The sequence below is a fragment of the Globicephala melas genome, chromosome 20 (genome assembly GCF_963455315.2).
Source record: "Globicephala melas chromosome 20, mGloMel1.2, whole genome shotgun sequence".
NCBI lineage: Eukaryota > Metazoa > Chordata > Mammalia > Artiodactyla > Delphinidae > Globicephala > Globicephala melas.
The window spans coordinates 50,926,700-50,951,765 of record NC_083333.1 but is presented as its reverse complement, the minus strand read 5'-3'; the positions used below and the strand labels follow the sequence as shown (position 1 = coordinate 50,951,765).

Here is a 25,066-nt window from a genome sequence, read left to right as displayed (position 1 = left end):
GTAACTCCCCTATCTGATCAATAACTAAGCTTGTGCTGATAAAAAGAGGGCCATTTAAAAAATGGAAATGGTTGGGAGGAAGGGGTATAATGTTTCAGTCCTTTCTCATGGTCAAAGAAAAAATGAGTATTAAGTTGTCTTAGAAACTGAAAATGAAGAAAAAGACCCAACAAAGCAGCACTAATATAGAGATTTTATTTAAATTGTATCGAGTTTTTACAGCACATTGCATGTTTGTCACAACGCAACTGCACAGTTTGGATTTTTGGCCACATCATGTCACTTACACCCACAAGAGCTCTGAAAGGAGTATTTGATGAATACATCTGAGCTGAGAGCCCAGAGTCTCTCTCCAAGGCCATGCAGTATGTTCACTGATGGGACAGCCCCTCAAAACAGCCACACAAAGTAGACAGATACAGTCTCCTCAAACGTTGCCAATCGAAGTGCAGTGAAAGTCAAGTTAATTAAAAAGCCACTCACAACTGGCAGTAAATTTTAATGACTGAGAAAATGCTTAGAAGAATTTTATTATCAAGACAAGGAATAGTTTGTTATTTTTTCAATGATCTCAGGAATTTCCCGGACACAAAATCTCCATTATTCAACTCCATTTAAACGAAAAAAAGTTCCGCTAGACTGACCTAGTTACGCCAAAACTTTTTAGGTTACATCCATGGCAAGTATAAAAGCACAGATGCTTCTCAGTAGGGCTGAAGAAAAGGTCAGGACAAATAACAGTTCTTGTTCTAAATGCAGATCCTAGTTATTTTCGAATGAAAATTTTTTTTCTAGGAAGAAGCATGAACAAGTAGTAGTTAGACGGCTACCATAATTTTAAAACAGGGTAAGCCTAAGGGTAATTTACCTTCCATACACCAACGAATTAAGTAAAATATATAAGGAAATCCTAGTGGTTTCATTATAGGTCAAGGAGACTGTATCTGTCCCAACCACAGTACATGGCTATATCACTGTATTTTTTGGTTAAGTGCCACTGGTACATATTAAGATGGAAAAACAAAAACAAAAACAAAAAAAAACCCTTTGGTCCAAATGGACGCATTTTCTCTCCCAATTTTGGTATCGAGGCTTTATTCTCTTCTGTTTGGGTTCCATTGTTAAGTGCACAGAAATAGACAGCAGCATTTGTACTGAAACCCTCACATACCAAACAGCGTATTCTAGGAGGTAAAAACCAAACACTAGATTCTACCCTCAAGGTGTCAAGTGTTCAGGATAAGAAGCAGTGTGACCCAGAGGAGGCAGCAGCCAAGGGAAGGAGGACATGTGGGAAGAGGGCAATGGAACAACAACCAAAATAAACAGTGTTTTATTTTCATGCCAGGAGAGGATCAGGGTGTAGCTCCTGTGTTAGCACCAGGACAACTAGGAAGAGTCAGGCGCAAAGGGTAGGGCACAATCAGCAAATATTTCACAAGGATAATTTCTGCTTTTCCCTTCTCATTCTTCACAGTGCATACCTCGAGAGCTGCCACTGAGTAACAACGACTCCTGCCTTCACAGCTCAAAGTAACTGATTTCTGCCAGGACTGAACGTCAGCAGAGTTTTCCTCTGCTCCCAAAAAGGTCTCACTCCCTAAAACTGTCCCCCTAAACTGAATATTCACTGATGCTGGCTGATGAGCCAAGTGAAAAATACAGCAAAACCTCCACTTGCTGAACCAGTCTTTAAACCAAACTCCACAGAAAGACAGAGCTAATGCAACTAGAGGGAGTGCCTCTAAGGACTGAGCCTTCATGCACAGACACAGAGCACAGAGGTACAGGGTATAGTTCATTTCAAATAGGATAGGAATTCCTATCTTATATACTATAATCTGCCTTTTTCAAGGTGGAGGAGAGATGGATCTGGTTATCATTTGGAGTTTGGTTATACATATGCCTTTCTATTGCTGTTTGGGGCACACATCACCAGGCAGTATCTATGAAATCATCATCTTGTGACCCCAGGAGAAAGAAACTGGAGCCACCAACTCAACGTTAAGCTTCCAGACTCTGGGTCTGGATCAGGACCATTACCCCAAGGTAAGGGTCTCACCAGTAGAGGACCTCCTGCCAAATTGGAATTCCTCTGCTCCAGTCTCATGGTACCAAGGAGGATTTCTCAAGACTGTATCTTTGAGCTCTGTGATTTCATGAGCCACACCAAGGAACCTTCAAAACTACACCTGAAGCAGATCCTCCCTTCAAACCTGCTAAAACTGGACAGGTCTTCTCCTCTGGCATTCAACTGGAAGCTGTAGCAATGGGTTTCTTCAGATGTTGGCTCATGAGTTCCCTGGCCCGAGATACTTGGATATGTTCGTAACATGAGTTACAGACGAGAACTGGATCATAGAGTTGTTGATCAGGAATGGGCAACTTCAGGTGGCAGCAGCCAGCACAAAATACATTCCCACAATTTCTGCCAAAGCACAAAGAGGGGAGAGTTCATCAGAAATGCCGATATACTGGGAACGAATGATACTCTGAAAGGCCTTACATGAGTAAAGAAAAAGTTGGGAGAAAACAAAAATAGTTCCTATTAAGATATCTCCATTTTCAGGTTAATTCAGTTTAGTTCATAACTATGTCCCTCAGTAGGCTTTACGAGCCATACTGAATCATAGGCAACATCTTACCTGCAATGGTGTCTGCGTTTGGCCAACCAGAATTCACAGTCACAATTATAGCAATGTGATGCCATATGGTCTGGAACCCAGCGAGTCACCTAACAGAAGGCAAAAGGAAAAATCCCAGGTCCTTGTCAACAGAGTGGAAAAGAAACACTGCAACAAGGAAAGCATCCCAGAAGAAAATGACAAGGCCTAGGCAGCTACTACTGCCCTACAGAGAGACTCGGCTGGGGAAGAACAGGTCAGTCATCTCTGAGAAGTATGAGAACTCACTGGCTTGCAAAAGGACCTGCCACATATTTGCCTGGACATACCTCAGTCTCTTTCTTATCAACAGGTTCCCAGCTTGCTTCTGAAAGGCAGTCTTCACTGTGATCAGAACCAAAATCTTCTGTATCACTGCCATCTGACTCCTTCAAACACGTCTAAAGGAAAAGCAAAGGCATCACCACCATCATCTTCATCAGCGCTAACATTCATTGTTTACTATGCATCAGGCACTGTTTCTAAGTGCATCACATGCGTGACCTTATTTAACTCCTCACAACAATCTTATGATGTATGCTATTATTATCCTCATTTTACAAATAAGGAAACGAAGCCATAGAGAGAGTTAAGGGCTAATAGGTAGTAAACGTGGGATTTGGACCTAGCGTCTGGCTTCAGACCCATGCTCTTTTTTTTTTTTGCGGTACGCGGGCCTCTCACTGTTGTGGCCTCTCGCGTTGCGGAGCACAGTCTCCGGACGCGCAGGCTCAGCAACCATGGCCCACGGGCCCAGCCGCTCCGTGGCATGTGGGATCGTCCCGGAGCAGGGCACGAACCCGTGTCCCCTGCATCGGCAGATGGACTCTCAACCACTGCGCCACCTGGGAAGCCCCCAGACCCATGCTCTTAACCAATATGCTCCATCACAGTATGGAAAGAATATTTCTCCTGTTACATTCTAAATCGCAAACTACAGCCCACAGGCCAATTTGGCCCACTGCCTGTTTTTGTAAGTCAAGTTGGAAGACAGCCATGCTCAATTCATTTACACATGGTCATTATGGCTGCTTCTGTGTAAGACAGAAGAGCCTAGTAGCTGCAAAAGAGACTATATGTCTCACAAAGCCTGAAGTATTTACTGTCTGGCTCTTTACCAAACAAATTTGCTGACTCCTGTTCTAAACCATCACCCTGAATAGTAAGAAGTTGTTAGCCCTGACCATCCCACCAGCAGAGGAGTGGGCAGCAGGCAAGGGGGAATGTCCTAGAGCTGGCTTCTAGAAGCTCCCCGAGGGCTGCTGTGCCAGAACCCAAGGCCTCCTGACCCAGTGAAGCCTAGATAGTCCTCATCACCTCTCACCTGGCTTATTCCAAAACATCCTAACCAGCCTCCCCATCTGGGTTTCATCTGCTTGACACGCTGTTGCTAGGGTAGTAGCACTCTTTTTAGTACTCAATTGTTTTTTTTTTGGCCGTGCCATTCGAAGTCCCTCTAGGGTAGTACTCTTAAATGCAAATCTGATCATGTGACTCACTAGCCAAAACTTTTATTGCCTTGAGGGTAGAATCCACACAACACAGGCACTCAGGCTGACCTTTCTAATCCCTTTCCACTTCCCAAGGTCACCTCCCGCCACACTACCAACTCCCTCCCTCACAGTCCCAGCACAAGTGTGCGCGCATGCACACACGCGTGTGCGAACACACACACACCCCTTTATTCAAGCCATACCGCTGGAGTACCTATTGCCTCCATGCTTCTGCAAATGGTATTTCTTTTTCACTCTCTACATGGCTAAAAGCGACACATTCTTCAGCACTCGGCTCAAGCATTGGCTTCTCAGGAGAGACTTCCCCGAAATTTGACTCCACCCAGGCCCCCAACACCTGATGCTTCCCTCAACACTTAAGAACAGCATTCTAACTGTCTACTTGTCTCTCCCAATAGACTGTGAGCTCCTTGCGAGCAGGGACTACGTCTTTCATCCTACAGCCCAACCCCCTAACTCTGGCACACAGCAAGTACCCAATGAATGGATATGGAATGGGTGAAAGGCTGGACGGAAGGACAGAATGAGTGGCTGCGTGGCAGTAGGCGAGTACTTACAAAATCATCCTCGTAGTCCATGGGGGGCTCTGCTGGAGGGGCGCAGCAGTGGCGGATATCCAGCCTCATCTGAAGCTCACGCACCTGTCGACGTAGCTGTTCCACCTCTTGCTTGTACCCCGCTTCAATCTGCCGTAATCTATGCTGGATCACATCCGTGGGAAAGGGGAGTCCATCGTCATCCAGGTAGAGAGGAGGCACTGGAGAAGGGCAGCTTAGGGGAACAGGCTTCGTGCTGGAGACCTGCTTTGGGTGACCAGACAACCACATCTGGTTGTTTTTTCCTCCTGGACCAGTACAGTGTCCATTGGAATGAGTAGAACAGACCGGTGACCTCACCCCTTCTCTCTGAGCCCACTGTCCCCCGAAGCAAGACCCTGTTGCCCGCATCTGCTTACTGCTCGACCTCTTGCTACAACAGCCGTAGGAAAGCAGCCGCCGAGGGGTGGTCTCCCCACTCGGGAATGAAGTCACCATCCCTTGGAAGCTGTCCCAGTTGGACCCTAAGAAAGAGAACTCACTGATCTGGCTCTGAGAAATTGGCTTTCGGGCCAGTTCCAATGGCACCTTTCCAAAGCGAGGGTTTTCCAATAACTGCCCATTCCTATTATTCCCTCTTTTGCCCATGTCTTCTTCCCCCTGAATCAGATCTGGCACAGAACCGGGCTGTTCCTGGTGGGAGACACTTGCCACAGACCCTGGGGGGTCTTGGTTGAGAAAGTCGGTGCTTGGGTCTGGAGGAATTTGGCAGGTAGCACTCAGTGGGTTGCAAAGGGTGCCCAGACCGTGAGTTGCAGCACCTCTGGAGGGCACACCTAGCACAGAGTCTAGCTGGGCCTGCTCGGGGGCACCTGTGAGGGAGTCCTGGGAAGACTCAGGAAAATCACAAGTTCCATCACGCTTGTTGGAAACAACTTTAGAGAGTGCTCGGACAGCTGCTTTTTCAGGACAATGTTCAGGTGGCTCCTCTGTGCCATCTAAAGTCCTACCCAGCTCATCCTGGGCAGGAGGGTCTGGAGCTGGTGCCTTAGTCTCTTCTAGGACTTTGAACTCAGGATCAGAGGTGCTGCTCTTCGTTTCCTGGGGCACTGCAGCATTAAGCAGCCTGTAACTTGGAGAAGAGCTTCTGTGACTCTTGAAAGGTTTACTGCTCAAGTAGTCTTTCTGGCTGCTGGGCAGAGACGGAGGAAGAGCCGTTTCTCCTACAGTCTGCTGAAGACCTCCTAGCCCAGATTCCACGAAGGTTGCCTCTGACCCCTCAGGATTGCCATGCCAGGGCTCCAGGCCTGCTCTGGCCTCCTGACAGCGGTTATTCAGGTTGGGGTCACTGGACGTGCGCGTCAGGGGGCTGCTTGTGTCACAGGCAGAAAGAAGATCATCCACAGATCTCGTTTTAGGTAATCTGGAATGACAACACACCACCTCCAGGTCAGGAGCTGAGCTACCTCCATATACAGGAATTGGGTCATCAAAGCAATCAAAGCCAGAGTTCACAAGAAATAACAAAATTTAAGATTACAGATGACCAATGTGCACTGCAAAGAGTCTGCTCTGCAAAGAGTGGAGGACATGAACTCCGGAACCCAGGCTCTGTCCTCAGCTTTCATCAGTCTCACCCCACACAGTCTCCCTGGCAATCTCAACCACTCCCGTGGCTTCAACTGCCTTCTAAGCTGATGCCTTCCCAATCTACCCTTCAGGCCAGGACTACATCTCGGCCTCACACCTAATGTCCAACCGCCTCTATCACACATGGCAAGACAGAAAGAAGGTGGGTTCTGGAGCTTGACGATGCTGGCTCTGACGCTGATTAGCTATGTGACTACAAGTAAGCTATTTAACCTCTCAGACACTTGGTTTCTCTCCTCCATAAAATGACAATAAATTACCTTGCAGAGATGCTACGAGGATTCAAAATATAGGCAACCAACCGCAAACTAATTAAGACTACACTCACAGGACTTCCCCAGCGGCCCAGTGGTTAAGACTCCGCGCTTCCACTGCAGGGGGCCCAAGTTCGATCTCTGGTTGGGGAACTAAGATCCCACCCACATGCCGCAGGGTGCGGCCAAAATAAATAAATAAATACATAAAGGCTACACTCACGACTCCTCATTTTTACAGCTTTCCTTATTATAAATTATCCCTCCATCACAGGAGTAACCAGCACAGCTTTTTACAACCACTTAGTGGCCGCGTGCTCCTATGAGTCCCAAGTCAGCACGGAAACTTCCCCTCGTGTACAGCACGCAAAGTTCTAGAGGCATTCTGGCACACCAAAGGGGTAACAGACATTTGCAAGAATGACCGCCCTAATTTTTAAAGTTCTAAAGTCCTTGGAGCAACAAAACTTGAGGGAAATTTGCCAGGAAACAGTGGAGACTTCGCTGGACTCCTATTTTCAGACGCCTCAGTCAGCCCAGCCCACACTGAAAAATCCCTCAAAGGTGCAGTTACAACAGAGCTAGCTGATTTTTTTTAAGTGTTTGGTTTTTGAAACTTATTAATACTTCTTTAAAAGTATTCTTGTGTTTGATTTTACTTTTGTGATCAATGTGTGTTTGTGTGGTAACAAATTCCAGGAAGGCAATGACAACAGTTACAATTACAGTCTCTGGAGTCCCACAGCAAGAGCTTGAATCTCACAGCTTGGCAACTTGTTAATTTTTTTCTTTTTTTCTTTTTTTTTGTTTTACTTTTTACTATGGAAACTTTCAAACATACAAAATAAGTAGAGAGAAGAGTGTGAAGAAATCCAGTGTACTCTTTATCCAGATTCACCAATAGCAACAGCCTGCAGTCGCCCACAGCTGACGCCTATGTGGACCGAAGGTCTAATTAATAATGCTGGTAGAGACAATCATGCCTGAGGAGTTTGGAACCATGAGAGAGCTCATCCAGCTAATGTGGTCAGGGAAGGCTACACAGACAGAGGAGGATCTGAGCTGGGGAGAGAAGAATGGGTTGTTGCACTTCAATGGAAGAAGAGGAAAGAGAGCAGGACGTTTCTGATCTAGGGAAAGGTAGAACCGAAGGTGAGTCAGGTCAGCTGTTAGAGAAACCATTTCCTTTAAAACCCTTATACAACTACTCCTCTAAATCCAACCCTATCTCGAACTGCCTGCAGCATACCTCCTGTGTGCTGTCAAAATATTTCAGTCCCAACCTGCCGGTATCTCCTCCTTCTCCCTGAACTGACGCATCTTCTCAACTTTTCAGTGTCTATAGGTGGTACTAATATCCTCCTCCTGGTTTCTAAGCTCAGAGACTTGGGACCTTTTTTTTTTTTTTGCGGTACGCGGGCCTCTCACTGTTGTGGCCTCTCCCGTTGCGGAGCACAGCCTCCGGACGCGCAGGCTCAGCAGCCATGGCCCACGGGCCCAGCCGCTATGCGGCACGTGGGATCTTCCCGGACCGGGGCACGAACCCGTGTCCCCTGCATCGGCAGGCGGACTCTCAACCACTGTGCCGCCGGGGAAGCCCTGGGACCTGTCTTTGACTGACCTCTTTACTCTTCACTTCCACCCTTCAATGTTCAGGCAACTCCACAGAGTGCTAATGACTTCTCAACAACGTCTGAATTTAATCCTTTCTCTTTTCCAAGGACTCTTCCTTTCATATCTGAATTACAACAGTGCTGGCTGGTCTCTGTGCTTCCAACTACATTGCTCACTGATTAATTCTTGAAAAATCCCATTGTTACCAGGTCACAATGACTTACTATGGACAACTGAATCAAAATAAACTACTCAGGGGCTTCTCTGGTGGCGCAGTGGTTAAGAATCTGCCTGCTAATGCACGGGACACAGCTTCGAGCCCTGGTCCGGGAAGATCGCACATGCCACGGAGCAACTAAGCCCGTATGCCACAACTACTTAGCCTGCGCTCTAGAGCCCACGAGCCACAACTACTGAGCCCGTACGCCACAACTACTGAAACTCACGTGCCTAGAGCCCGTGCTCCTCAACAAGAGAAGCCACCGCAATGAGAAGCCCACGCACCACAACAAAGAATAGCCCCCGCTCACCACAACTAGAGAAAGCCCACACACAGCAACAAAGACCCAATGAAGCCAAAAATAAATAAATAAAATAAATTTATAAAAAACAAAATTAACTCCTCAGTATAAAAGCCCTCAATGAACTATCCTGTTTATTTCTTTCTATTCCTCAAAATACCTCTTCCCAAACCCTGCCAGCTCCAGAGAGGTGGTTCTTCTTTTTAAAAAAATTAGAAACTCTCTCATGCTTCTAATTCTTTTGGACCCCTCTCCACTAACCTTGTTACCAAGCTCATAACTCCCATTATTCCATTCATTTGTTTGTTCATTTAAGCATTTACTAAATCACCTATTATGTGCCAGGCCCTGAGCCAGGCACTAGGGACAGTAAAAAGCCATGGTTCCTGCCTGGTCTTCCACGAAAACGTCTCTGAGTAAACAGTCACCCTATGACCCCTTTCTTACTTCTCATTTCTCTAGTAGCTTTGAACAAGACACATTCTTATTCGCTTAGATGCTAACTTAGAATTGTTCTCTAATTGTCCTATGCCTGATCTTACAGCTTTTTAAAGGTATCTTATAGGATCAATATCTTCTATGTCTTTGGTACAGCCCATAAAACCCACTACAGTACTAGGCAACTTGTAGGTATTTAAGAGACATTTATTGGTTTGAAAACTTAGGTATTGATTTAAGGCCATGGTTGTTAAATGGGTCACAGAACTTATTAAGAATCTGATAAAAAGTTATGGCCCCTCTCCCTAGAAAAGCAAACTTATGAACCTATACTCAAATTCTGCATAGTTTGTGGAAAGAGAAAAATCACAGAATTCCTGAAGCCTATCCATAGGCCCCTGACAACGGACACAGCTCCAAAGACCCTAAAACTAGTAACTTGGGGGTTGGGGGTTTTTGTTTTCCTTTATAATATTCAACCAATTATGTAAGTTATATTTTAATTTTAAAAACCTTCCACCAGTAAACAAAGATCAAAGTTAGAAATGCACATATGCTTCGAACCAGGCATTTTCATTTCTAAGAATTTATCTGGCAGAAACACCAGCACAAAAGCAAAGGTATACATATACGGTAACACTACTGAACTGTATACTTAAAAATGGTTTAGGGGACTTCCCTGGTGGCGCAGTGGTTAAGAATTCACCTGCCAATGCAGGGGACACGGGTTCGATCCCTGGTCCAGGAAGATCCCACATGCTGCAGAGCAACTAAGCCCATGCGAAACAACTACTGAGCCCATGCGCCACAACTACTGAAGCCTGCACACCTAGAGCCCCGTGCTCCACAACAAGAGAAGCCACCGCAATGAGAAGCCCTCACACCGCAACGAAGAGTAGCCCCCGCTCGCCGCAACTAGAGAAAGCCCGCATGCAGCAATGAAGACCCAACACAGCCAAAAATCAAGAAAATTTTTTTTAAAAAATGGTTTTGATGGTAAATATTGTATGTATTTTACAAAAAAAAATTTTTAAAATATACATATAAGGATGTTAACTAAAACACCCCTTATAATGATTAAAAAATGGGATAAACCTAAATGACCAATCGAAAACTGGTTTTATAAATTTTGATGCACTCTAATTTTGGACTACTATGCAGCCGCTAAAAACAATACAGCAGCTTTATGTGTGCTGTCATGGGTGACATCCTGACACACAGTGGGGAAAACAATTTGCAGAACGGTACGCAAAATATGATTGGTTTTGGATTTAAAAAATGTTTCTACACGAGATTGTGAGAGTGGCTGTATCAGTGTAGAGATCAACATCTGGAAGTGCACGCACCAAAGCGCCAGCTGTAGACACCTGTGGGGACAGGGAACAGGGAGGCAGAACTGCCATTTTCTACTGTTATACTGCTTGGCTCTTTTTAAAAACAAAGAACAGATATTACTCTTATAACTTAACCAATCTCCATTCTACTTCCCCCCAAATATTCAGCCAGAATATAACTTTAACTTTTATGTCTCCCTTTAAATTCTGAGGGAGTAATGTGAAGGCTGTTCTCTTTCTGGGAACCCATTTCTCTGGAAGCTAATGCTGGACATAGCAAAGGTTATTACTAAGATAGCAAGGTTCCCACGCCAGTGAACATCGATCAAGACCATTCCCACAAGTCTTCCTGAAATAGTCCTTTCTGTTCTGTTCTCCTCTCCCCTGGGTCTGTCACAAAGGGTAATAGCAGCTTGGAAAAAAGGTAACCACTCTTATCTTAAGGACGGACCTTGGGAACATACAGAGTGCCCTCCAAGCTAACTACGAGTCTTGGGCCAAGTTTGGCCTTCAACTGGCTCAAGAGGTTGCTTTAAAATATCTCATAAAAGGAAAAGAACAGCATTTAGGCAAGACACAAAGCAGTTGCTGCCTCCCTAGGGGAGAGAGGAGAGAGCAAAAAGGGCTCTTCTTACCTGTCCAGAGAGCGGCCAGAGAACTCCTGGCTCTGAGCCACCGGGGAAAGGTAGAGGTCCATGCTCTCCTCCCCGAGTGTGCATGGAGATGACGCTGGCAAGTAAACAGCTGTCCAGAGGTGCAGCGCCCGGACGTGACACACGGGGTGCAGGACCTAGGGAAGCAGCCCCGTACGTGGGTTCTGTGAGATGTTTCAGGGCCCCCTTCCTTCCTAAGCCTCTGGGCCCGAGTCCTTCCCGCTGACTCGGCCTTTTCTCCCTGTAGGTCCCCAAGACGCACCTACGGGATAAGGGTGCGGACTTACCATTTCTGAGCCTGATGTGTAGAGGAAGTTGTGGAAGTTCTTATTGCCAGCTCGCAGAAGGGCCCACACGGAGCAGGTTCGCTTGTAGATGTTGCGCTTCTCTCGCTCACAGGGGTTGTTGGCCAGGAACGTGCCGTAGAGACAGGAGTACGTGTGCTGCACCAGCTTTACCTAGACGGCCAAGACAGCTTGCACCGGGCCTGGGCTGCCGGCCCCCACCCTGGCCTCAGGCTCACGGACTTACCAGGCTCACGGACTTACCAGGAACGCTTCATTAAACTCAAACAGGCAGGGAAACTGCTTGAGCAACTGGTGAACAGAATCGAGCCACTGGAGGAACACAGGGCACTGCTCGTTCTGGTCCTCTGCGTTCTCCTGGTGGCCGCAGCGGTCTCCAAACTTGTGCCCAAAATCCAGCCAGTCAGATTCTACTAACACTTGGAAACCCTGCAACAAAGAGGAGGTTCAAGTATAGGGTCTCTCTGGGAAGGCTACTGTGCTCCTTCCAGGGATGCCCGAAGCAGGGGGCTGGCAGCTTCAGAGAAGAACATGCCCAAACCTAGAAGAGGACTTAAAGCCACCAGTGTCCTCTATGGAAAGATCCCCCAAACGGATCCAGAGGGCCTAGTACCTTCCCCAAACGCCCCCTTTCCCTCTGCTCTTTCCCACCCAACCCCTCCGAATACCTCCAACGTCCTGTAATACGGGTCCAGTAGTATTTTGGCCAGGGCTACGATCTGCGGCGTCCGGTCCCAGCCATCTGAGCAGTGCACCAGCACAGGCCGGCCCTCCCGGTCTACTGTATTAGCCACGAGCACAGCTGCCTTCAGCATCACCGACAGGTGCTGCAGCCATTTGGTGCTCTCCAGAGCCGACAACCAGCTACAAGAGAGCAGAGGTCACATCTGTCACTAAGGGCGCCAAGGCTACAACAGTCTCTCCGCCACCCACGGCCAGCCACACCTTAACACAGTCCCCAGTGAGAGCTGAAGCTAAGAGGCCCAGCCCATGGCCTTTCTGCCAAGAGGTGTCTAGCAAGAAGGTAGGGAAAATGGGACCTGGGGTGGACAAGACAGTCTTTGGATCAACAGAGGAATTTGGAAGCATCACACGCACATCTAGAAGCCACTTTCTCTCCCCAGTTCTCTGCGTCCTTGAGGACAACTCATCAAAACAAAAGGAACCCAGTGTCCTGTGGCCGTTCCAAAGCGTTGGCTGAGAAGTGGAAGAAGTGTTCTTGGAACTAGCCCATTGCACCTAGGCCCTCGGGTTTCCTGTGTCTCACACTCCCCAACTCCCCACCAGACCTTCCAAGCACGAGAAGTACTGGGTAAGGGATGAAACTGGAGGGTGGATGGAATCAGAACAGGGAACACCTACTTGCTGGGATCGGGCATCTGGCTACACACAGCACGGAGGTACTGGAAGCTGTTCCGGATGGCATGGATGTTGGCCATTCCCATGAACACGACCTCACAGTTGGGGTAGTACTCTGCACACATAAGAGGAGAGTGGAGCATAAGAGCGTGTTCTGGAAACAGGCATCCAGGACGAGAGCAGCCCAGTGGGCAAAGCTTCCCTGCAGGGCAGAGCACTCCAGGACGGGGACTCGATACACTCTGGAGATCTCAATACCCTTTTCCCTCCGGGTGCTCAAATGCCGTAAGCTAATAGTGATGACGATAACCTCAATGACAACGATGCTCGAGGACTACTAGTAATGACGACATATAGTAAATCCTCAACAAACAGTAGCTGCCCTGTGCCAGTAACTTTATATATGTAACCTCTCTATCGCCCAACAACTTTGCAAGGCATGTTTCAGCCCCACTTTACAGATGAGAAAGTCAAACTCAGACAGATTAAGCAATTTAAGCATAGTCCTAGCCATTGAGTGGCAGAGTCCTGATCCCAGGCCAGGTTTGTTTGGCTCTTTCCACCACACAAGCTGTCCCCAAAGCCACCAGAGCACAGGCTGGCTGCAGTCACTGAGGTAACAGCAATACCTTCACATTCACAACCTCCACCCTTGGCCCGGTTGGCCACCGCCGCCGTGTAGGATCGGGCGTCCAGAATCAGCAGCTTCTGGGGGGCAGCTGTGCTCTCCACTCCGGAGCATGCAGTCAGGGAGGAATCTAAACACACACACAGCAGGGAGAGGACCCTGGGTCGGCCATCTGCCCAGGCGCACCCCACCCTGGGGCACTCCCTTTGATGAGACCCCTCACACGCCATCACCTTTTCGTCCCCACCGAAAGACAGGGACCCAGACACCTTGTGTGTTGTCGTCTTCATCCCACCCTCTCACTTGGAGCCCAGGAGGCCAAGGTGGGAGCCTAGTCCCCAGGGGGCCGACACCACCCACACCTTACCGAAGTCAGCATCACATGCCTCGCCGGCATCACTATTCCCGGTGCTGACAGAGCCCCCAGTGGTCCTTGTCCCTGGGTCCAGGGCACAGGCTTTAGCAATGGACGTGACTAAGTACTCATCATCGGCATTGCGCCAGCCCCACCAGCTGATCTCGGGCTGGCTGCAGCGGGCGATGGCAGCCCCGTTGCGTAGGTGTCTGACAAAACAGAAGAAACCATCAGGCCCTTGGCCTTCACAGCCCCCAGAGGCCCACTGCTGAGACCCCAGGGGGCCAGACCAAGACCTCCAGAGTGAACAGGGGCCACCAGATCATCCAGGCTATGATAACAGCAACCAAAAGCCCTTAACATCTCAAGACGGCTTTACAGTTTACAAAGCACTGTCACACATATTTCTCAAATGCGCTGTGTATTCCCAAGGTGACCTTGACTCATCAAATCTGCACAGCACCTGCTGCAGGTACAGACACCCAGCAGGAGAACAAGCCTGGGCCCAGAGCATGAACAACTCCAAACCTCATGGCTACTACCTGCCTCACAAATGTTTTTTTGTAAAGAACCAGGCAATAAATTTTCATCTTTGGGAGTCACAGCCAATCTCTGTCGCACATTCTTCTCTCTGTGTTTTCTTTTTTTAAATAACCTTTTAAAAATGTAAAAACCGGGACTTCCCTGGTGGCGCAGTGGATAAGAATCCGCCTGTCAATGCAGGGGACACAGGTTCGAGCCCTGGTCTGGGAAGATCCCACATGCCACAGAGCAACTAAGCCCGTGCGCCACAACTACTGAGCCTGCGCTCTAGAGCCCACGAGCCACAACTACTGAAGCCCGCGCACCTAGAGCCCGTGCTCTGCAACAAGAGAAGCCACGACAATGAGAAGCCCGTGCACCGCAACAAAGAGTAGCCCCCGCTCGCCACAACTAGAGAAAGCCTGTGCGCAGCAACGAAGACCCAATGCAGCCAAAAATAAATAATTTTTTTAAAAAATGTAAAAACCATTCACAGCTCACAGGCTATACACAGAACAGGATACAGGCCGGATTTGGTTCACAGGCCATGGTTTGCCAACCCCTGTTCTAAAGCAATGTTTCACACACACACACACACACACACACACACACGCAGGTCCTAAAAAGAAAGAAAGAAAAAAGAGAGAGAGAGAGAAAGGAAGGGAGGAAGGGAGGGAGGAAGGAAGAAAGGAAGAAAGAAAAATGTGTAAACTCCCCAAAAGCCTCGTCCTCAGGAGAAAGAAAACTGAAGCAGTTTTTCTTTTAAAATTATTTCATAGCCACTTCCCGGAAGAGTGTCAATTCCCAGTCAACCACACTGCCGCAGACCTCCACTTCTGACTCTCCTCACTGCACGAAAAGCATCCCCCCACTTCCCCGGCCCCCACCGCCTCACCTATACACAACCACAGGGACCCGCTTCCAGGAGCGGAAGGAAGCCACATTCTGCAGCTCTTTATCTGTGATCCACACGGGAACCAGCAGCTTCTGGGGGTAACTGGGGCACAATCTGAGAAGAGACCAGATGGGGTCATGGAGCTTGATTAAAGACCTGTGATCACAAGATCCCCAGGGATGGCCCTGTGGGCAGAGGGACCAGGAGCCCTCCTCCCCTCACAGAGCCAGGAGCTGTGCCCACCGTGCTTTATCCACACGGGGAGGAAGTCTGGGTCTGGACAGGTGTTCTGGTTCCCCACCCAAGACCCTCTCACTTGTAGTTGCTGTTGATATGCGAGACTCTCCAGACGTTCTGCAGGTCAAAGCCCATCCTCGCAAGCTCGGCCTCCTGCCGACATCGTATGTGCTCTCCTGCAACACAGCCCCCGTGCCTGTCAGCATCCAAGGGCACGGGGTCCAGGGCGGAGGAGGGGTGAGAAGCAAGAGACAAAAAGAAGTCTCCTAAAGAGAGCAGCCTGGCCTCACCTGGCTGACACAGGTGGGTGTGCTGGTCCTCCTCAGTCAGCCCCAGGCACCAGGCATGGTAGGCAAAGGCAAACAGGTCCTCAGGCTTCGCGGGTCTCGCCGTGGCCCGACTTAGCCGCGAGAGCCACTCTTGGCACTGCTTGAAAGTGGAGAAGTGGCACCTGCCAGGCAAGAAGCCACGAAGTGAGGCAAGAGGTGAGTGAACTCTGGGGCCATAAGGGTCAAAGACCCAGCCACAAAAAGGCTGTGGGGAGGGGAGACTGCAAAGCAGGAGGTAAGGCATGGGGACCCTGGGGAGGACCGGGGAGACTGGGCAACACCCAAGGGACATTGCCTTGCTGTGACAATTCTCTTCCCAAGAACTCTCGTCCTTGAGACGTAAGGATCCCCTCTAGCGGGGCCCGACCATTTCTTGTATCAAATCTGAATGCCATCAAATCTGGCCCTGAATGTCTGCTACCCCTTGTGTCTTCTCCCATGACTCTCCAGCACAAACCTTCTGTTTCAGGGAGGAAGTCCTACCCATGTCATTCCTGTTTCCTTGGTTTTTCACTTCTGCTTAATAATGTCTCCTCTCAGCCTAGCCATGTCCTACTGATACTCTGAAGAAAGTTGCAGTCCCACCTCTTCCTGGAGGCCTTCCGAGCCTAACCCATTCCACAGACCCCTTCCTCTGTTATTCTTAGTATGCTGGGAGTATTAAACAGTAAGTTTTCCCAGAGCATATTGCCACAGGCTAAGTCTTCCTTTAGCAACTAGACTTTAATCTCCTTGAAGGGAAGGGCAATGCGGATTCCTGTTCTTAATGCCTACAGACCCGAGTACATGGCAGGCTCTAAACTGGGCGTCTTTTTTTTTTTTAATTAATTTTTATTGGCATATAGTTGATTTACAACATTGTGTTAGTTTCAGGTGTACAGAAAAGTGAATCAGTTATACATATACATATATCCACTTCTTTTTTAGATTCTATTCCCATATAGGTCATTATAGAATATTGAGTAGAGTTCCCTGTGCTATACAGTAGGTTCTTATTAGTCTGGGCATCCTTTTAATAATCCTTGGAGTGATTCCTCTTTCTCTCATATCCAGTCTGTCAGCAAATCCTATCATCTCTACCTTCAAATATCTGACCACTTCTCACCATTTTGATTGCTACCAACCTGGACCAGCCACCATGATTTCTCACCTGGGTAACAGTAATAGCTTCTTAATTAGTCTCCAGTTTCTGCCCTAGCTTTTGTCCCCAACCTTCTTCCATCTTTTCTCAATACAGCAGCCAGAGTGATTCTATAACAGACCACGTCACTCCTTTGCTCAAAACCCTCCAGTGGTTTTCTCACTTCCCTCAAAGTAAAAACCAGTCATTATGACAGCCTGACACCCCTCTTACCTCTCAGATCTTGTATCCCACTATCCTGACCCACTTGCCCTCCACTCCAGCCACACTAGCCTCTTTGCCATTCTTCCATTGTGCCAGGCTCATACCCACCTCAGGGCCTTTGCATGCACTGTCCCCTGTCTGCCACACTCTTCCCCCAAATACCCACATGGTCACTTTCTTCAAGTCTTGACTCAAATGTCACCTTTTCAGTGCAGGCTTCTCTGGTCACTTTGTTTAAACCTACAACCTTCACCCCCATAGCACTCCGTATCCCCTTTCCCTGCTTTATTTTTTAACTTTACATTACCATGATTTAACATATTTTACTTACTATTTACCACTCCTATCTCCCCACTGGAATATAAGCTCCATGAGGGCAGAAAATTGTGTGTTTGTTCCCCGCTGTATCCCCAGTGCTTAGAACAGTCTGGCATAGAGTAGAGTGCTCGATAAATACATGTTAAATGAATAAATAAATGAACCAACAACAATGTGAGTGCTCTGCACCAGACATCACCCTATGTGCTCTCAGATGCATCTTCTCATTTAATCCTTATGAAAACTCCGTGAGCATTATCCCCATTTCTTTAGGTCAAGACACTGTGGATCAGAAAATTGACCCCCCAACCCAGACAAGGTTTTCACTGTTTCTTCCAAATGGGGAAAGGGAGGCAGTATTTTTCCTTTCTTGCTCCAGAGAAACCCTGCAGCAGAGAGGTCTGGACAAGACTGGGGCCAGAGGACCTGAGCGAGGCTCCGTCGTTCTCACCTCACCACTTTGGAGTCCTTGCAGGCGATGTGCAACTGGAACATATCACGGCTCTCCACGCTGTCAATCATCCGGAGGGGGACCTGGAGAGGAAATGCAGACTGGCGCTCACATCCCCCCACTCCACATCACTGCTCATCCCCGCCCCCACCCAGATGCTGATGTATCAATAGAAGGAAGGAAACCAACATTTACTGTGGGCCTCCTAGGTGCCTGGTAACGGTGCTGGGTCCTCTACATATGTGACCCCAATTAATAATCACAAGAAACCACAAGGCAGGTGTTTTCACACCATATTATTAAGGAGGAAATTGCACCTCAGCTGGGTGATTGACCAAGGTCACACAGTTGGTAAGTGGCACTCTTCCAACAAAGCCACTGTGCCCCTAGCAACAGAGTGAGGGAAAGACAGAGAGGGGAAGGGAAAATTAAGTGAGAGAGACAGAAAGATAGACCTGCCGTTAGAGGAAGGACAATAAGAAAAAGAAGGGAACCCCAACTCTTTGGAAACATGATCAAGTAGAGCATTGGAGCAATCCCACCTTGAATTTCACAGGGATTCTGGCTTGGGTGTGGGAGAACAAGACAGAAACTCACGTTGATAACAGAATCCTTGAACTTGATATGCAGCCGGTAGTTGGAGATGGCAATGAGGGCATCGGCTGCGCGGCCCAGGAACTCCACTCCCTCACCCTGCAGCACTGTGAAGGGCACCTGCCGAGGGGCAGAGGGGCCCTCAGTTCAGAAGTCAGTCACCTCTCCATCCCCTCTCCAACCCCTGATCTGTAGGATCTCCTCTGGAAAAGCTGGGCCAAGGCAGGACAAAAGTTCTCTCCATGGTAACAGCACCAGACAACAGCTATACAGGAAAGCTGCCTTTCCTTCCCTGGGGCCAAAGTCTCCATAATGCACATACAGACAGGCTCCCCTCCCTCCAGAGACCAAGGAGCAGGAAGCCGGAGCTCCCACACTAGATCCCCTTGGAGATATTTGGGGTGCGGGAGGGAAGGGAGGGTGTTTTTTAACCAGGCAGGGAGCTCTACCCACCCTGGGCCCCCAACTCTTCCTTACCTGCAGATTCTCCTCCTCTTTCACTAGTTCCTTGGGGGGGAACAGATCCTTGGCTTGGATGTACTCCAGGCTGGGGGGCCCCTCCTCACCCTGTGGGGAAGGCCTCAGCCCTAAGTCACCAGGCTCCGCCTGGCCCATTAGGCCTCATTCTGCTCCCCTCCCCTCAATAAACCCACATACACCCCATACACACTTATAAAGGTTCTGGTCACCAGAGAATGGAAGAGAGACCTGGTTTGGTGGGAGGGGTGAAGTGGAGGGGGAACTCAATCCTCTCAAGCCTAAGAGAAGAGTAAGGTCCACAGAGTAACTGGGAATCTGCGCTCCTCAAAGAGGGAATCTCCTGTAGAGCCAAATTTCCCAAATGAAGGAGAGAAAATGAAGGAAAAGAAAGGCGAATGTAAGGGTAAGACAGAAGTGGGAATGGAAAGTGCTGCCCTGAGAAACAGGAACCAGGTGTGCAGTTGGTCACAGAGACAGGAGGGGACCCAGGCCCCTGAGGCCACCCCACTGAGGCTTCAATCTGGTGGGTGAAGGAGACAAAGAGGAGTGGGTCATGGGATTCAGTCCCAAGCCTCTAGAGGGCCTTCACGGATGCTTTCAAAAAGAGGATGTGCTTTGGAGCTGAGCTTCTCTTCCAGTTAGGCCCGCACTGCTAACAAGCTCCTGCCACCTGCCAAGCAACCTGCCTGACTGCTGATCTGAGGGGAACTCCTGAGGAATACCCACAGCAAGCAGAAGTAACTCCTTCCCAGCCACCAGGGAGGGAGGGGAGAAGAGGGGATCCACGTGCCCGGGAAGAACCAGGGGACCCAGGACAGCCAGGGGAGAGAGAGAGAGGAGGTCTGGCAGATATTGGGGGGGGGGGAAGGGGATAGATAGGGATATCTGAGAGGACAGATGGGGGAAGCTGGGAAGGAGCATTAAACCAGAGGGGGAGGGGGGGTGGCCTGGGAATGATGCAGAGGTACGGAGGCCTGCAGAGGCAGAGAGGCAGGGAAGATGGAGAAGAGAGGCTGGCTGGGGGACAGTCAAGGAGAAAAGACAGGCGTGTCAGGTGAGGGATGGAGTGGTGGAAGGGGGAGGGGACTGGAGCCAGGGAAACAGCTCAGACATCCTGTGCTCCCCGACCAGCCCCCTAACATCCCAGACGGCCTACTAGCCACATCCCACATCCCCAAGCAAGGATGCAGCGGGTGGGCCCAAGATGGAGAGGCGGAGGTAAAGGGATGTACCCCTGCAGGGCGGGGCCTGAAGATCTGCAGTCAAGGGCAGCGGCTTCAGGGCTAAAATGATGGGTCACAGAATTCCAATCCCCGGCCTTCCACAATCCCCGGCACCCGAAGATTAAAGCAAGTCCAAGAAAGAAAAGGGATTATGTCCCTTCCCCTGCCAGGGCCCTTGGTAAGGGGGATGGGCTGAAATTCGGGATCTCAAGGGCTGGCCCTGGGAAGGGCGGCGGGTGCAGCCAGCGTCGGGGTCCCCGGCCCGTCGCAGGCGGGGCCGGCACTTACGAAGCAGCTGAGCATGGAGCAGGAGACGCGGGCGGTCAGGCTCATGGTCGCGGGCGGTCTGGGCCAGCGCACATGTCCCCGGAGCCGCTGCGCTGCCCGCCAGTCTCGGGCGTCCGCCGCATCCCGGCTGCGGGGCCGGCCAGGTGCAGCCGCTGCGGCCAGGAGGCGAGCGCGGGCGGCGATGCTCGGCGCGCGCCTCTCCCCTCCTCTCCACAATGGAGCGAGCCCAGCTCCGCCCAGGCGAGGGGAGCTCCCCGACCTTGCCGCGCCGGGAAGGCGGGGGCGGGGCGGGTCCCCGGGCCCCGCCCACAGCCCCCTACTCCTCCCTCCCCACCACCCCTCCGCGGCGTGGGAGCGCGTCCTCGGCGGGCTCCTAGGGGCTCCCAGGAGTCTGGGCTGCGGGACTGCCCCGCCCCCCCCACGGCGTGGGAGGGGGCGGCAGGACCGCCTACATCTTTTCATTTCCCATCTTCCCACGTGAGCCACCCCACACCACTGTTTCAGACGTCTGTCCCCACGCCCTCCCCTCCTCTTTGAGTCCCCCCAGTGCCTGCTCGGATTCCCAGGATGAGGCTCACCTCCCTCCACCCGAGGCCCTTTCCAGTTTCTAGGCTTCCTCCTTTCCCTCCAAAACCACCACTCACCATTCCCCAGTCCATCAGTGTCCTCCAATCCCCTGACCTCACTAATCCCACTCCCTTTTTGCCCCTTAGAATGGACACTGGTCTAGTGCCAGTTTGGTCATTACACACTCCTGAGAGGGAAATTCTCTGGGTTTTTTATTCCAAGGTCCCTGCCCAGCCCTACTTCTTCAGCTCCTCCTCTCCCCTTGTTTCACATCCTGTGTCTTCTGGGTAAGAAAGTCCTTCCTGGAGAAAGAATTTCTTAGGCTTGGAAAGAGAAGTGCTGGAACTATGGACCACAGAAGCTATGCAAAAACAAAACTCATGGAGGAGGGAGGGAGTTGGGTAGAGGGCCAGAGAATAAGGGGCAGTGATAAGAGGCTCAAAATGTCACCAAGAGTCACAGAAGGAACCGTTTGGAACCCCACACTCCCTGTCCCTGGTAACTTTCAGAAACCAGGGCTTTTGTTTCGGTTTTGGTCTTGGGGGGGGGAGGGAGGAATAGGAGAAAAACCTGACATTTTATTAAGCGCCTACTATGAGCCGGACATGTTTCAAACATTATCTCACTAAAACCATTCAACTCCCAAAGAAATTAGACTTCAGGCTTACAGAGAAAGTATGCAATTCACCTGAAGTACTTAAGTGGTGGTGCTAGAATTCAAAATTAGACCAGGCTGACTTTTCATTGCATCACAGAAGAGAAAAAGGAAAGGGGCTATCAGTTGGTGGGGGTCAGGACCAGCAGGCTTTCTGAGAAGAGACCAGAACAATACTGCACACCCCACACACCCATGTGTCTGTGGAGGAAAAGAGCGAGTCCTCTCACCAACTGAATGCCTTGACCTGTCCCTAAGCACAGGGGACATGTGAAAGAAATAAAGAGATACAGCCAGAGCAAGGACCTGGTCTGGACCCAGGCTTGTAGCTCCCCACTCCCTTCTCATCTCACTGCTTCCTCCCAGCTCTCAGGGCTTAAGGGGTTCCCTGAACTTGGGGTGAAAGAAGGGCAGTTACAGTTAGTGGAAATTTTATGGGATCATTATAACACACACACACACACACACACACACACACATACACACACACACCGCCCCCAGTGATATTCTGGGCACCTTGAGGGTGCTCTCCTGCTATATATTCAGTCAGCTGTTGCCTACAGTAGCTTAACAGACAGCAGGACCTTGGAGGTAGAGAAGCCCCACAGTTTTAGTGGAGTCGCTCCTGATACAGCACCCACAATATTCAAGGGACCCAGTAGGAAGTACAAGGATCTTGATATAAAGGAGCCCTTGCTTTTCAGACCAGAACAGAGAGCTTCACCCAGGGACCAGGAGAGGCAAGAGAAGGGCCATTATGAAGAGCTAAGGGAGCCAGTGGTAGTGTGGGGAAAGCATGGCATAGCACATACAGAAAAAGATGTCTAGAGGCTTCCCGTCCCCGTGCTGTATATTGGCTGATGTTTTGCAGCCTAAGGAAGCCCTAATTTATCTCCAGGGCAGATGAACCTGCTTAGTTGCTGAACAGAGTAGCCTGGAGCTCAAGGTCCAGGAGAGGCGGGCAGCTTCATGGAGAAAGACACAAGGATTACAGAAAACACAGTGGTCTGAGGAAAGCGTACTCACCATTCTACCGTGGTGAGGGTCCTGGCTACCTGCTTCTCACTGTAGAGCCCGAGAAACATAAGCATAAAGAGCAACATTAACATCACCATAGAATCAACAAATGCCACACATCTACTCCTGAACTTCCCCACAACTCTTATTTGCCTTCCTCGCAGAGCATCCAGCCTCTCCACAAGTCACCATGCTAGACAGAGGCAATGGGAGCTACGTGAGGAGAAGGCAACAAGCGACTCTGCAGGGCATGAAGGCAGCCATCAAGTTCTGGACCAGGACTCAAGAGTCCTGATTCCCAGTCCCAGAAAGAGAAGTAAAACACTCCAAACCCTGTTCTTTGCGGGAGAGCAAAAGAACTGCCAACTCTGAAGAGAGAGAGGCTGCCCAACCAGGGTTCCCTTCTGGCCCTGGTGGGAACGTGAATCCACAAGAGCGCTCTGCCAGCCTCTGAGTCTGGGAGTAGCACCCACCTGACCTGTTTGCTGGGGGCAGAGTCCAGAGCAGAGGACAAGAGGGAGGGGACCACAACCTATGATCAGACGGCAGCAGGGCTGGACATGCCTTGCTGAGTGTACTTGACACCAAGTGGGGTGCAGGTTAGTGGGAGGAGGCCACACAACGGGGACAGAATCAGGCCAGTGCAGGCCTCAGAGTCAGTACCTGTCAAATGGGCCCAAGCAACAGAAATGTCAGGATGGGCCTCCTTGGCCCACTTAGGGAACCACTTAGGGAACCAGGCCCAGGTTTCACTGACATTTTTCTTTATGCCTGCTATCCGAGCTCAGGGGCAGTCCAGCAGTGCCCCGCAGAAGGCTGTGGGGATAAAAGTCTCCATCTGTGGCCCTACCTGCCTCCGTAATCACAGCCCACCCTCCCCATGGGGGAGCCAGCAGACTGCAAGCCAGAGGTGCTGCCTCACCGCCCACTGGCAAGCAGCCTCAGGGAAACGGAGAGAGGGAGAGACGAGGACAGGTCTGGGAGGCCCAGGGTTCCCGGACCTAGGTGATCTGGCCCCGGGGGGGGGGGGGGGGTCAGGCTGACAGGGGAGCCCAGGTACCCAGGTTCTAGGGGCGGAGCCTAAAGACTCGGAGGCGGAGCCCCGAATGACAGAAGGCGGGGCTCACGAAAGCCGGTGGGGCCGGGGCGGGGCCGGGCAAGACGCGGTCGTTGTGGCTCCCAAACTGGCAGTGCACGGGGCACGGTGACTCACCCAGGTGGCGTCCGCCCGACCCTCCGAGGCCGCGCTCTCACTACTTCCGTCTCCCGCAGCTGCGGAGGCCGCGCAGCTTCGACCCCACCACGGTGCCCCTCTCCCCAGCCAATCCTATCTCTGGCCTGTGCCCACCCTGGCCAATAGCCACACCAAGTCCCGCCCTGCCCCCCACCACGCAGCCACCGCCCTCACTCTTCACGCCGCTCATTGGTCAAATTGGGCAGACGCCCTCCCAGCCTTTAGCCTATCGGGTGCCGGAAGACGAGACTGTACCTGGAGGGAGGAGGCGCGGCGCGGGAGAGGAGACGCGACCAATGGGAAATCACAGCGCGTCCCTGCGGTAGCCAATGGGAGAACAGTAAAAGGGGGGCCGCTAGCTAAGGCGCCAGGGGCCGGAAGTGGGGGCGGTCTGTCGCCTACTGGTAGCGCAATTGAAGGCGGGGCCTTGTAGGGACAGAGGCCTTACAGTCACTTCCGGTGACCACCCCGCCCCCGGGTTACTTCTCAAGTAGATCTCCGGTGGCTCCTTAGTTTATTCATTTTCCGTTTTGGTTTCGCCGCGGTCATCCGTCCCAAAGCTGGAAGGGAGAGAAAGACCCCGAACGCTAAGAGAGGAGGGAGGGCTGGGCCTGAGGCTCCGTCTGGGTCTTCGACTGGCGCGGGGTGGGGGAGGGTTTCCCTTCTTCCGCACCTTGACGTGTTCCTCCAACCTTCACTTTTCATCCGCGAACCGACCCTGCTCTCCGTGACCTGAATGAACGGTGCCTTCAGTTTTGAGAAGACCTCTCACCTGAGAAATAGGACTGAGACTGCCACGAGCTAGCTGCGACCTTCTGGTCTGTAAAGGGTGTGGGGAATAGGACTCTCCCGACGATCTAGCTCTTCGCTCCTCCCTTCCTCTCTCCCACGGGGAGCCAGAGCAGGCAGCAGGGCGGTGGGTGGCCGCTGGAGGTCGCCGTAGCCCCGAGATACCACCAACCCGACAGAAATGGAGAACAGTTGATTCAGATTCTCAACCGATAGCTTCAGTTCAGGAGTGGGCCTGAATGCTTTAATAGCAGGCCCCAGGGCCATTATGTCCTCACATGTCTCTTTCTTATAGGAC

General features: G+C 50.6%; 1 protein-coding gene across 4 annotated transcripts; it reads right to left on the bottom strand.

The window, feature by feature from the left end:
* Positions 1-183: 183 nt before the first annotated feature.
* Positions 184-24,370, bottom strand: MTMR4 (myotubularin related protein 4). Of its 4 annotated transcripts, none has more exons than XM_070044519.1 (19): positions 24,235-24,370; positions 22,755-22,793; positions 18,993-19,082; positions 18,519-18,635; positions 17,922-18,004; positions 15,769-15,929; positions 15,558-15,654; positions 15,242-15,355; positions 13,837-14,033; positions 13,471-13,599; positions 12,845-12,956; positions 12,151-12,346; positions 11,726-11,911; positions 11,465-11,635; positions 11,160-11,314; positions 4,735-6,136; positions 2,954-3,064; positions 2,646-2,734; positions 184-2,428 (listed from the first exon to the last, which is right to left on the bottom strand). In XM_070044519.1, exons 2-19 carry the CDS (start codon positions 22,755-22,757, stop codon positions 2,251-2,253), a joined length of 3,591 nt encoding a protein of 1,196 aa, XP_069900620.1. In that variant the 5' UTR covers positions 22,758-22,793; positions 24,235-24,370; the 3' UTR covers positions 184-2,250. The 4 variants fall into 4 exon arrangements, with proteins under 4 accessions (XP_069900620.1, XP_030737576.1, XP_060146983.1 ...); XM_030881716.2 differs by lacking the exon at positions 24,235-24,370 and adding an exon at positions 23,959-24,058; XM_060291000.1 differs by lacking the exon at positions 24,235-24,370 and adding an exon at positions 23,409-24,008.
* Positions 24,371-25,066: the final 696 nt, after the last annotated feature.

What these genes read in the sequence shown, in the direction of transcription:
- MTMR4 (XM_030881715.2), bottom strand. Translation starts at nt 20,968, where the DNA reads ATGAAAAGATGTAGGCGGTCCTGCCGCCCCCTCCCACGCCGTGGGGGG. An exon ending in CACCCACCTGTGTCAGCCAG is followed by an intron (nt 15,655 to 15,768) that starts GTGAGGCCAGGC and finishes GCTGTGTTGCAG; the next exon opens with GAGAGCACATACGATGTCGG. An exon ending in GGCATGTGATGCTGACTTCG is followed by an intron (nt 13,600 to 13,836) that starts GTAAGGTGTGGG and finishes GTGTGTGTTTAG; the next exon opens with ATTCCTCCCTGACTGCATGC.